Here is a 10,507-nt window from a genome sequence, read left to right on the forward strand (position 1 = left end):
AACACCTTATTATTATTCGATTATTATTATTATTATTATTATTCAATTATGTATCAATTTTCTTGATTATTAATGAATTAATTAAGTACGTGTGGTGTAGGCAGTTTAGTGTAGGTGTTGGTTTCTACTGTTTAGGAGAAGAATCTCTGTTTGATTTTAAAGATCCCCTCCTACAAACAACACTCAACACTCTACGCATGCAGCTGCATAGGCAACAAAAAACATAAATAGTAAATTTGACAAGGACCTGCTCGTTCAGACGTTTTTTAGTTTTTGGAGATCCATCAAATTAAATAATCCAAATTTCCAAACCCTTCCAATAGGAAAACAAAAGAAAAGGAAAATATATATATATATGTATACCATAATTCAGTATATCATACGACAGTCTTTAAGTTTAATTAATCTAGCTTGTGGGAATTAATGGTGTATTTACTAATTTTAATTTCTGTGTTTACTTCACATTAAAAAATTAAAATTTAAATAATCACGGCGGTATTCATAGATTAAGTAGTATATATGTAGTTGAAGCTCATGGAATGGAAAGAAAAAAGGAAGCAGACAAAGTCTAAAGTAAAATACTAAGTCAAGAAAGTCGAGTGACCAAAATAGACTTTCGTTGGTTGCTGGTAGCCAAGAAAGAGACAGCCACATTTATCTGGTTTAAAAAGCTTACGTCTTCCTTTTACTTGGGAAATATGCAACAAGTCCTTAAAAGCAAACAAAAGAAAAGGGGAACCTAGAAAGAAATCCTTAAGCTTTAGGGCATCCTAATTAATTGCGATTATTAAATCAAGTTTTCCATTGACTTCTCAATATATTTCTACCAAAACCAAATGAATTAGCTTGAGGAATAGCTCCCAACCCCACCCTAGCCTAGTAGCCTAGCTACATGTCTCAAAGTCTCAACCCCTAACACCACCATATATATATATATATATATATATATATGTGTGATCAATTTACAAGACTTATGATTTTGAACAAAGGGGGACGTCATTGGGCCACAAGATCAGGCCTATTAAGCGTACAAATAATAGCTTCTTGTTTTTGTTCTTTCTTTTCGACCAATCAATCTGGCTAAAGTTATTTGAACCGTAACAATTCTCTACGTATATGTAAAATTTTATAAATTTATGCATCTGAACCATTGAGCTTTTGCAATCATACAAGACGAGATGCTATATGTATGTAAAATTGTATAAATTTCTTCATGTATGGTATGAGATTCTTGTAAATTCAGTGTTTAACAAGTAATTTTGGCGATATTACTAATTCAGTCATGTCATAAATAAAAAATTTATTTATTAATTAGTATTATTTATAAATTCTTGACATATCAACACTCAAATTAATAACATCATGTGACAATAATGTAACCATAACACTCAAAAGTTGCTCATTAAGATGCATGCCATCATATAAATGACCCTTCGTATAAAGAAAAAGGGGGAAAAGTTTAGTTGAATTTGAATTTATTAAAAATGAAGATCAGTCAAATGGTTCATTCAAATGTCATCAATTTGACATTTGAAGTGAATATGAAATAACTATATATGGAAAAATTTAGAATTTAAATTGATTAGACATAATGAATTATTTGAAAATTTATGCAATTCTTGTCTAAAGAGAGAGAGAGAGAGAGAGAGAGAGAGAGAGCACCCATAGATTATCTCATACCCCAAAAAAAGAGAAAAAAAAAGGGACTGTAGTTAAGAACCTTGAAGAGGAGAGAACCTTGAAGCGATGGTTGCTTGGTGGTGGTGGCACATTCATTTTGGTCATTATTGCACCTCTTTCTGGTATTTTGACATCGATACGATCCCAGTCGAACTTAAGACTTGTTGAATTTTGATATTGGTTAAGAATTGTTTCTTCTTACAAGTTTTTTCTTTTCTTTTTGTTGGTTCATTAGAACAACAGATGTGACTATAGAATTGACATATCTCTACCACTAATTGTGTTCCATATTATGGTTTCTCTCTCTCTTCTCACTTTCAACTAATGTCCAAATCAAGTTGTTGGTGGGATGATATGATTCTCCTCCTAATTAAGAAAATCAATTTCCAAAATCATCCGGCAATTTTCATCTTCATGCCCCAAAATACCCTTCAGAAACACAACCTGCTCTTGCCCAATGCCCAACTAAGGCCATAAGCATGGATGTTTAAGGAACAACTAAAACTTCCTCCTCAAAACCCAAGTTTGGTTATGACACTCAGAGCCTCACACAAGTCACAAGACAAATTTCAAAATCAATTCTCGCTCATTCTCTCTCTCTCTCTCTCTCTCTCTCTCTCTCGCGTCTGAATGCTATGGACACATCATTGGGCTGAAAATTTTCACCCTCCAACCTAAAAAAGCAAGCACAGCCCTGGGTGGGCCCCCACCCGTTTAAATAGTCCAATATATTCGGTGGGCTACACGCCCTACACGTACGGACTGGAAGAAAGGACTAGCAAACGTGAGGGAGAGTTGGGGGGTGGTGGGCTGGCTTGGCTTCGGCTGGCTGGCTTTGTGGTCCGGTTAAAATTCAAAATACAAAGGCAAACAAGCGCATCGAGAGAGAGAGACAGAGAGAGAGAGATCGGATATTAATAATATAATTATTATTGGACCTTCAGATTTTGAAAGTCCATGCCCAAAAAAAAATAGAATTGCCCTATTTTCAATCTGACCCCCAAAATCTTATCCCCTCCTAACAAGTCCCAGTCCCAAAGTCCCAACCACTTCTTTTGTTTTAGGTCCAATTAGCTTCCCGGGTTTATTCCAAACCAAAGCCCAATCTCGCTTTCCTCTCTCTCTCTCTCTCTCTCTCTCTCTCTCTCTCTGCAAAACCCTAGATCTCGCCACCGCCGGAGACTCGAAGCTCGGCCTTCGAGCTTCACGCCCGCGTCACCGATCTCGCTCTCTCCGGGTCTCCCTCGAAACCCCCTCTGGTAAAATTCCCGACTCTAGCCCCAATTTTTGTTTTTCGACGCTTTTATAGGTCTCCGCTTTTCGCTTTCCTTGTTCTTCTCTCGGGCTTTTGTATTTCGAAGAAGACCTCAATTTTGTCTTTAATTTCGGTTTTCGTGTTGTATATTTTGAATTTCGTAGCGCGATTTTGCTGTAATTAGGTTTAATTTTGTCTGTTGGTTCTGTTATTGTTGGGTTTGAGTTAATTTAGCGCCTTTTGTCTTCGTTTTCATATCGTGTTGAGGATGATCTGTTAACTCTTTGAGAACTGGGTTTTTTCTTCAATCTGGGCTTGCGTTTAAGAAGTTGTAAAGTCCAAGCTCGATCTAACGGCTGAAACCGTAGAGATCTGGTTTTCGTTTAATTATTTTTACATCCTTTTAGCCCGTTATCAGGTATTTTTGTCCAGTGTTGACCTGACCCATCTGCGATCCATTGTTAGGTGAGAGAGTTCATCTTGATTGAAGAAGATACAAGATGGCCTTAAATCCGATGGACTGTTTTAGATCTAGGCAGGTCAAGGTGTTTTTGGGTTGACTAGTTCATGTTTTTGTCTTGGCCCATTTGAGTTTGATTGGGCCCAGTTTGTGGAATATACGATATAAGTTATAACTATTGTTTCACACGGGTGTTTAAACTTATTTAACACCCAACCCCCACCCCGCCTTTAAAAAAAAAAAAAAAAAACACCAACCGTTGGACTTGAAGCACGGGTTTGCGTTGGTACTAGGCGGACTTGCCTTTGTAGGTAAACTTGGCATGCGAGATGGGCTTGTCTCTCAGCAAAGGGAAATAGGTAGAGATAATTGGCTTAGCGTTGACAGATATTGTGTAGTTGTGTAAGTAGGAGTGTCTAACAAGCAGAATTGCTTTGCTTAATTGTGTCTGTTACATGTCTCATGATGGTAAAAAAGATGAGGAAGAATTGCTGGAATGATGTTTAAGTAGGATTCCTTTCATATTTCATGTATGCTTGCACACACACCAACTGCAGTTTTTTGCTATTTTATTTAGCTGCATAACACACATCAACTGCAGCTATATAAATAATCTGCTGTTCTTAAGTTGTCTCTTAACATTGAAATCTGGGTTCGTTTCTCCCTTATTCTTATGCTTTTATCATATTATTCGGACATCTATAAGCTACAGTGCCAATTTTAACAACACAGTCTCAATGCAAGAAGCATTTATAATGTTGATTCTCTTTATTTACTTGCTTTTTGGTTCGTGCTGAGATTTTCCTAGCGAAGTATGTTTTCTATTCATGTATTCTGTTATCTTTATGCTCTTATTGTCAACATTGACTTGTCATTTTCTCAAAGGTTGTTCCTGCTTGCCGAATGCAGGATTTTACTCCTCAAGACAGCATGGCTACCCCTGTTGAAGAGACAATGGCCACACCTATTGAAGACAAAATGGCAACCCCTGTTGAAGAGGAAATGGCCACTCCTATTCAAGACAAGATGGCTACCCCTGATGAAGACAAGATGGAAACACCTGATGAAGAAAAGACGCTAGCCCTAACCCAATATGAAGACAAAACAGCAACTCCCTATGAAAACAATGAGGTGGCAATTCCAGAAGCACAGCCTAACAAGCGAAGGAAAAAGAAGTCCATAGTCTGGGAGCATTTCACCATAGAAACTGTGAGTGCTGGATGTAGGAGGGCATGCTGCAACCAATGCAAGCAAAGTTTTGCATATAGTACGGGTGCAAAAGTAGCAGGTACCAGCCACCTCAAACGCCACATCGCCAAGGGGACTTGCCCTGCACTTCTCCGTAACCAGAACAATAGTCAGTCATCCCCATATACCCCATCTCCAAGGGGTGGTAGCTCTTCCAATCCACCTAAAAGGCGTTACCGAACTCCTAGCACACCCCAAATTATGTTTGATCCAGACCGATGCCGCCATGAGATTGCAAGGATGATCATCATGCATGACTACCCACTGCATATGGTTGAACATCCTGGTTTTGTAGCTTTTGTGCAGAATCTTCAGCCACGGTTCAACATGGTGAGCTTCAATACCGTTCAAGGAGATTGCGTTGCAACATACCTAATGGAAAAGCAAAGTCTTACCAAGTTTATTGAGGGCATACCTGGACGTGTTTGCCTTACATTGGACATGTGGACTTCCTCTCAAAGTGTGGGTTATGTGTTTATTACTGGGCACTTCATTGATGCTGACTGGAAGTTGCACAGGCGGCTGCTCAATGTTGTGATGGAACCATATCCCGACTCAGATACTGTGCTTAGTCACGCTGTTGCTGTTTGCCTTCATGATTGGAGTTTGGAAAGCAAGTTATTTTCAATCACTTATGATCGGCCATTGAGTGAGGCTGCTCTTGCAAATTTAAGGCCTCTTATCCCTATCAAGAACCCACACATCCTCAATGGTCAGTTATTGGTGGGAAATTGCATTGCCCGCACTTTGAGTAGCATTGCAACAGAAGTGTTAGCGGCAGGGGGAGATACAGTGAAAAAAATCCGGGACAGTGTCAAGTATGTGAAGACATCAGAGTCCCATGAGGAGAAATTTCTCGAGCTTAAGAATCATCTTCAAGTCCCAAGTGAAAGGACCCTATCTCTTGATGACCAAACTCAATGGAATACAACGTATGAGATGCTGGTGGCCGCTTCTGAATTAAAGGAAGTGTTTTCTTGCTTGGATACATCTGATTCTGATTACAAACATTCCCCGTCAATAGAAGATTGGAAGCAAGTTGATACTCTCTGCACATACTTGAAACTTATCTTTGATGCAGCCAACATCCTTACCACTACATCAAACCCAACTGCAGTTACCTTCTTCCATGAAGTGTGGAGGATTCAGACAGAGCTGGTTCGTACAATTACAAGTGAGGATCCCTTCATTTGCAGCCTAACTAAGGTAATGCAAGAAAGGATTGAAAAATACTGGAAGAATTGTAGCCTGGCTTTGGCAACAGCGGTAGTTATGGATCCCAGGTTCAAGATGAAGCTTGTCGAGTTCAGTTTCAACAAAATTTACGGCGAAGAAGCTCCAACATTTATCAAGATTGTTGATGATGGAATTCATGAGCTCTTCCATGAATACTTGACACTGCCTCTGCCTCTCACACCAACTTATGCAGATGACGGAACTGGGGGAGCCAACGTCAAGACAGAGGATTCCCAAGGAGGAACTCTTCTTACGGACAATGGACTCACGGATTTTGATATGTACATCATGGAGACTACTAGCCAACAGATGAAGTCAGAGCTGGATCAGTATTTGGACGAGTCTCTGTTGCCTCGAGTCCATGAATTTGATGTGTTGGGCTGGTGGAAACTAAACAAGATGAAGTATCCGACACTTTCAAAGATGGCTCGTGATATTTTGTCAATTCCAGTATCCACAGTTCCTTCTGAGTCTGTTTTTGATACCATTGCCAAAGAGATGGATCAGTACAGGAGTTCTTTACGACCAGAGACAGTGGAAGCCCTTATATGCGCCAAGGATTGGATGCAGCATGGATCGGCAGAAGCTCCAAATAATGCACTAGTGAGAATGGAATATTAGATTTTAGGTTTGTTCCGCCGTCACGATGCCTTTGTGATATGTGATGGTAAGTTGCCCAGCCAGGAAGATGTATGATGGTAGGTTCTGTATCATTTAACGTAGTTTATTTCACCATTAGAAGTATTTATCTTTTGTACCATTTTAAGAGATTGAATGCTTGGACCTGAACATTTAGCTTATTGTAGTCTTAAATTTTCTGATGGTTATGATTACATGAAGTTTGGTGCTGGGAAAGCAATGGAGGATTATTAGGCCATGCCCTGCTCCTCAAACATTTCTGTTTGAGATTGTGCATTATGCTTTGTCTTACACGAGATGATAGAGTTGTTAAAATCTTAACCCAAATGAATCGTTGATATTTGCCTGTATGGCTAATCGTCATGAACAACTTGAATGTAAGACATTCATTTTGGCAAATGAACTGATATTTCTACATTATTGATACGAGTTACAATATAAAATTATTCAAAATTTAATATTTCCTCCCTCCCAACTATTACATAAAATTATCCAATCTAACCACCATTTCTTATAACTCTATCTCAACGACGTGAACCTTTTGACCCTCCTCCTCCTCAGGCAAATGGTCCAAGCTCAAGCGCACCAACCCAGATGAGGAATTGTAGTCAAAATTTACCACATTGCAACCCACGCAACACCTCCTGGGCTTAGCTGAAGAGTAGGCGCCAAACCTGCCACACCCCTTAACCTCCAATCGAACCAAACCATTAGTTCCATTCTCTTCATATCTCAACCCTTCAATAGCCCCCCCTGCGTTATACATGTCCACCAGTCCCAAGGGAGCGAAATTGATGCCAGAGCCCAAAACCCTGATGGGGGTCACCGTGAAAATCTCGTGTTCAAGCACTCTGAGAGAGATGGGCAGGGACGCATTGTAAGGCAGCGTCACCAGATCTCCCGTCCGGTGACTGTAGACGGCACAGTCACCTCTCCAATCGGCTTCGACGGCGGCCTCTGCGATGAGGTGGACGTCGCGGCCGCGAATGAAACCTGTGATGGCTTCTGACTTGGTTTCGTGGAACGCGTTCTTCCGTTCTGTGGTGCTCCACGCCGCTCCTTGGCAGTTGTACACACCAAGCACGCCTGTGTACTTGTTCATGTTCCATATCTTCAACAAGCTAACCCCGTCTCGGGCCGGATCTGAGAACAAGCAGTCCCGGGTCGGTCTTCCCGGCAATCGAGCTCGGAGCACCGACCCATCAGGCAACACCAGCTTCCTCAGTAGCTCAAAGTTGTGCTTCCCAGGCGCATCACTGTCCAACACAACAACACGGATTACTTCATTAGCAAACACATTCTCACAAAAAATCAACATTTGCTTAATTAAGCACACAACAAACAAACATTAGTCAATACAATAGTAGTTAGTCACCTGACATAGATGGGCCCACCACTGATGGCCCTGGCGGACGCGTGGTACTCAGCCGCCGGGTGGAGTGAGTGGAACATGTCCCAATCGGGCAGCATAAACTCTCCGAGAAACACGCTGTTGTACGCAACCGCCGCAATGTGGATCGTGTGCGACACCGGGTCATGTGGGTAGAAATCGTCCGACGCCCTCACGACGGCCGTCTGTTTGGAGCAGTAGAGCGCATCAGTATTGTGGCTCATGCACGCTATGATCCCATTGTCTGGAAAATTCCGGGCCACCGACGCGTCCAGGGCCTGGTGGTACTGCCGGGTGAGCTCCACCCGACCGCCCACCCCGGCTCCGAGAGTTTCGAGTATGCACTGCACGTCCACCTTAACCCCATCTACACCCGCAGAGCTCAAGTAACTGTGCAATTCGTTGTAGAATTTGTATACGCTTTTGGGGTCAACTAGACCCAAACCTTGTACGGCCATTACATCCGTTTTCCATGTTGGCTCATTCTCCACAATTCCTTTGGACACATTCGGATACTTCATCAGGGATCCGTATTCCTCCATTTCTTTGATCCCGGGCAGCACCCCGCCCCAATACCCGGTGATTGCGTGCCACACGTACACGTACTTCAACCCGTGCTTTTGCTTCGCTATGTTCACAATGTTCTTAATCCCCACCGTCGGATCGTCCTTCTTTTGAAACTTTGAATTTTCTTTGATCCCAGTCAACCTAAGCAACCCCTGCTGTTCGTCGCCGCCAACGGATTGCCAGCCGTCGTCGATGATAACGAATTTCGGCGGGGTGCCACCGGCGGCTAAGGACTCAAGCCCAGCCTCAACGCCTTCCTGAGTCACCTCCTGGTAAAACGCGTCCCAGGTGCACCATCCGAAATAGTCAACGATTCCGGGGAGTTTCTTCTCGTGCCGTTGACGAAACGTCTGCAAGTGAACTTTAACGGCCCTGATTGCTTCAGTAATTGTAGCGAACGGGTCCGTCCCGGCGTGGATAAATAGCGAGTGCGAAAACGACGACGCTTTGGTGTCAGCGTCGCCGCTCTCCAGACAGAGCTCGAGCTCGTCCTGTGCGTTGCCTTGCAAGCAAGCTCTGAAAGAGCCTTGGATAAGGGGGAGGAACACGGTGTAGACGATCTGATTCTCTTCGTCTCCGTCGTCGGATTCGAGGTGGGACCCGTCCTTGGTCTCCACCAATAGGAATTGAGTCTCGAGCGGGATATCTCTTCCTTGATCGCCCATTTTCTGGGCCATCCACCATAACTTGAACCGGAAGCACGCCAAGAAGCGGACGTCGTGAAAAGTTCCTAAGGGAATCACGTGCCTGCTGTTGTCCCCCTCGAAAGCCGCGCCGAGGAAGACCCCCTCGACAGGACCGGAAGACGAACCGGAGGTGGCGACCACATTGTCCGGTACTCCCGTCAGAATCGTCCGGTCCTTGACTATCAGCTTCCGCTCCGAGATGCGAACCGCCGGTTTGATGGTCATCTCTCTTTCTTCCTCCTTGTATAGCTTTATGTAGGGTGTACGGTTCTCTCTTCTCTGCAATATTTGAAATAAACGTCTGAAATTCTAATTCATAAATTCAATAATTCAAACTCCATGCTTGGATTATGTAATTGAAAAATACCTGAAAAGGCAATAACGAAGGTGCTCGATTCCAATAAAATCTGCAAATTCCACAACATGAACGAAAGAAACAATGAACCTTGTCAGTAAAGCCCTCAAATTAGTTTTCTGGGAAACCAAACAGATAGCAAAGAGAGAAAGAAGAGAATAATACCAGAAGAAGTGGTAGAGCGATTCAGCAAGTTGTTTGATCGGTTTGGGAGATTGAATTTGAGAGCACAAGAATAATGCTTGGAACAATTGAACGTGGGTAAATGAAATGTCGGGGTAGTATTTATAATACGAGCTAGAGAACTGTAACACGAATTTGACACCATTGCTTCCGAGTCTCGATCGACCTCTCTCTGTTCTCTGTCTGTATGATTCTATATACTAGTTGTTTATTCGCATCTTGTCGTGTCTCAGTCTCGCCCTTTTCAAGTCACGGCTTATCCCATCCGACGGCAACACGAATATCGTCTTAGGTTGGGCCGTTGAATTCGACGATGGGTATGACTTCCACGTCGGATCCACGTCCTACCAATCCAAACACTCGGATTACATCCAGCTTCACGAATTTTGACACGCGGGATGTAATTATTCTCCTCCTTTAGAGGCTATAGCATTATTTTATTAACGTGCTGACCTGTGTCCACGTCTTCAGTCTTTGACGTGAACGCCTGCGAATTACTTTGCTTGGGTAAAAATAAAATTGAACTTTTCTTAGTCAAGCTCAAGCGTGTATTATTTTGTTCGACATGTATGATCGTTGCGTTAAGCAATTGATAAGGTGATAATGGAGTATTATTATGATCAATCATTGATGTGCCACGTATGCTTATTAATGGGGGTTTATTGTCTTATTTTATGATTTGGGTTTGAGCTGGACTTGGGTTGATCGGAACACTTTGTTTGGATACAATGTCACGCGTAACAATTTGTAAATGGGGATGATCCTTTAAATCCAGCTATGAAAATGAGATGCACCTGTAATTCTCCAA

The 10,507-nt window shown here is 42.4% G+C and overlaps 2 protein-coding genes across 4 annotated transcripts; one reads left to right on the forward strand and one right to left on the reverse strand.

Moving 5' to 3' along the window:
- LOC18769607 (zinc finger BED domain-containing protein DAYSLEEPER) lies at positions 2,471–6,748 on the forward strand. Of its 2 annotated transcripts, none has more exons than XM_007203719.2 (2): positions 2,471–2,939; positions 4,305–6,748. In XM_007203719.2, the coding sequence occupies exon 2, from the start codon at positions 4,326–4,328 to the stop codon at positions 6,498–6,500; it is 2,175 nt and encodes a 724-aa protein (XP_007203781.1). In that variant the 5' UTR covers positions 2,471–2,939; positions 4,305–4,325; the 3' UTR covers positions 6,501–6,748. The 2 variants fall into 2 exon arrangements, with proteins under 2 accessions (XP_007203781.1, XP_007203782.1); XM_007203720.2 differs by having other exon boundaries at positions 4,281–6,734.
- LOC18770812 (probable galactinol--sucrose galactosyltransferase 6) lies at positions 6,882–9,928 on the reverse strand. Of its 2 annotated transcripts, none has more exons than XM_020568618.1 (4): positions 9,682–9,928; positions 9,529–9,584; positions 7,894–9,440; positions 6,882–7,774 (listed from the first exon to the last, which is right to left on the reverse strand). In XM_020568618.1, exons 1-4 carry the CDS (start codon positions 9,842–9,844, stop codon positions 7,030–7,032), a joined length of 2,511 nt encoding a protein of 836 aa, XP_020424207.1. In that variant the 5' UTR covers positions 9,845–9,928; the 3' UTR covers positions 6,882–7,029. The 2 variants fall into 2 exon arrangements, with proteins under 2 accessions (XP_020424207.1, XP_007204875.1); XM_007204813.2 differs by having other exon boundaries at positions 9,529–9,568; positions 9,682–9,790.

This window comes from Prunus persica, chromosome G7, assembly GCF_000346465.2.
Source record: "Prunus persica cultivar Lovell chromosome G7, Prunus_persica_NCBIv2, whole genome shotgun sequence".
NCBI classification, from domain to species: Eukaryota; Viridiplantae; Streptophyta; class Magnoliopsida; order Rosales; family Rosaceae; genus Prunus; species Prunus persica.

What these genes read in the sequence shown, in the direction of transcription:
- LOC18770812 (XM_020568618.1), bottom strand. Translation starts at nt 9,844, where the DNA reads ATGGTGTCAAATTCGTGTTACAGTTCTCTAGCTCGTATTATAAATACT. An exon ending in TCGCTCTACCACTTCTTCTG is followed by an intron (nt 9,585 to 9,681) that starts GTATTATTCTCT and finishes TCTTTCGTTCAT; the next exon opens with GTTGTGGAATTTGCAGATTT. An exon ending in CTTCGTTATTGCCTTTTCAG is followed by an intron (nt 9,441 to 9,528) that starts GTATTTTTCAAT and finishes CAAATATTGCAG; the next exon opens with AGAAGAGAGAACCGTACACC.
- LOC18769607 (XM_007203720.2), top strand. Translation starts at nt 4,299, where the DNA reads ATGCAGGATTTTACTCCTCAAGACAGCATGGCTACCCCTGTTGAAGAG.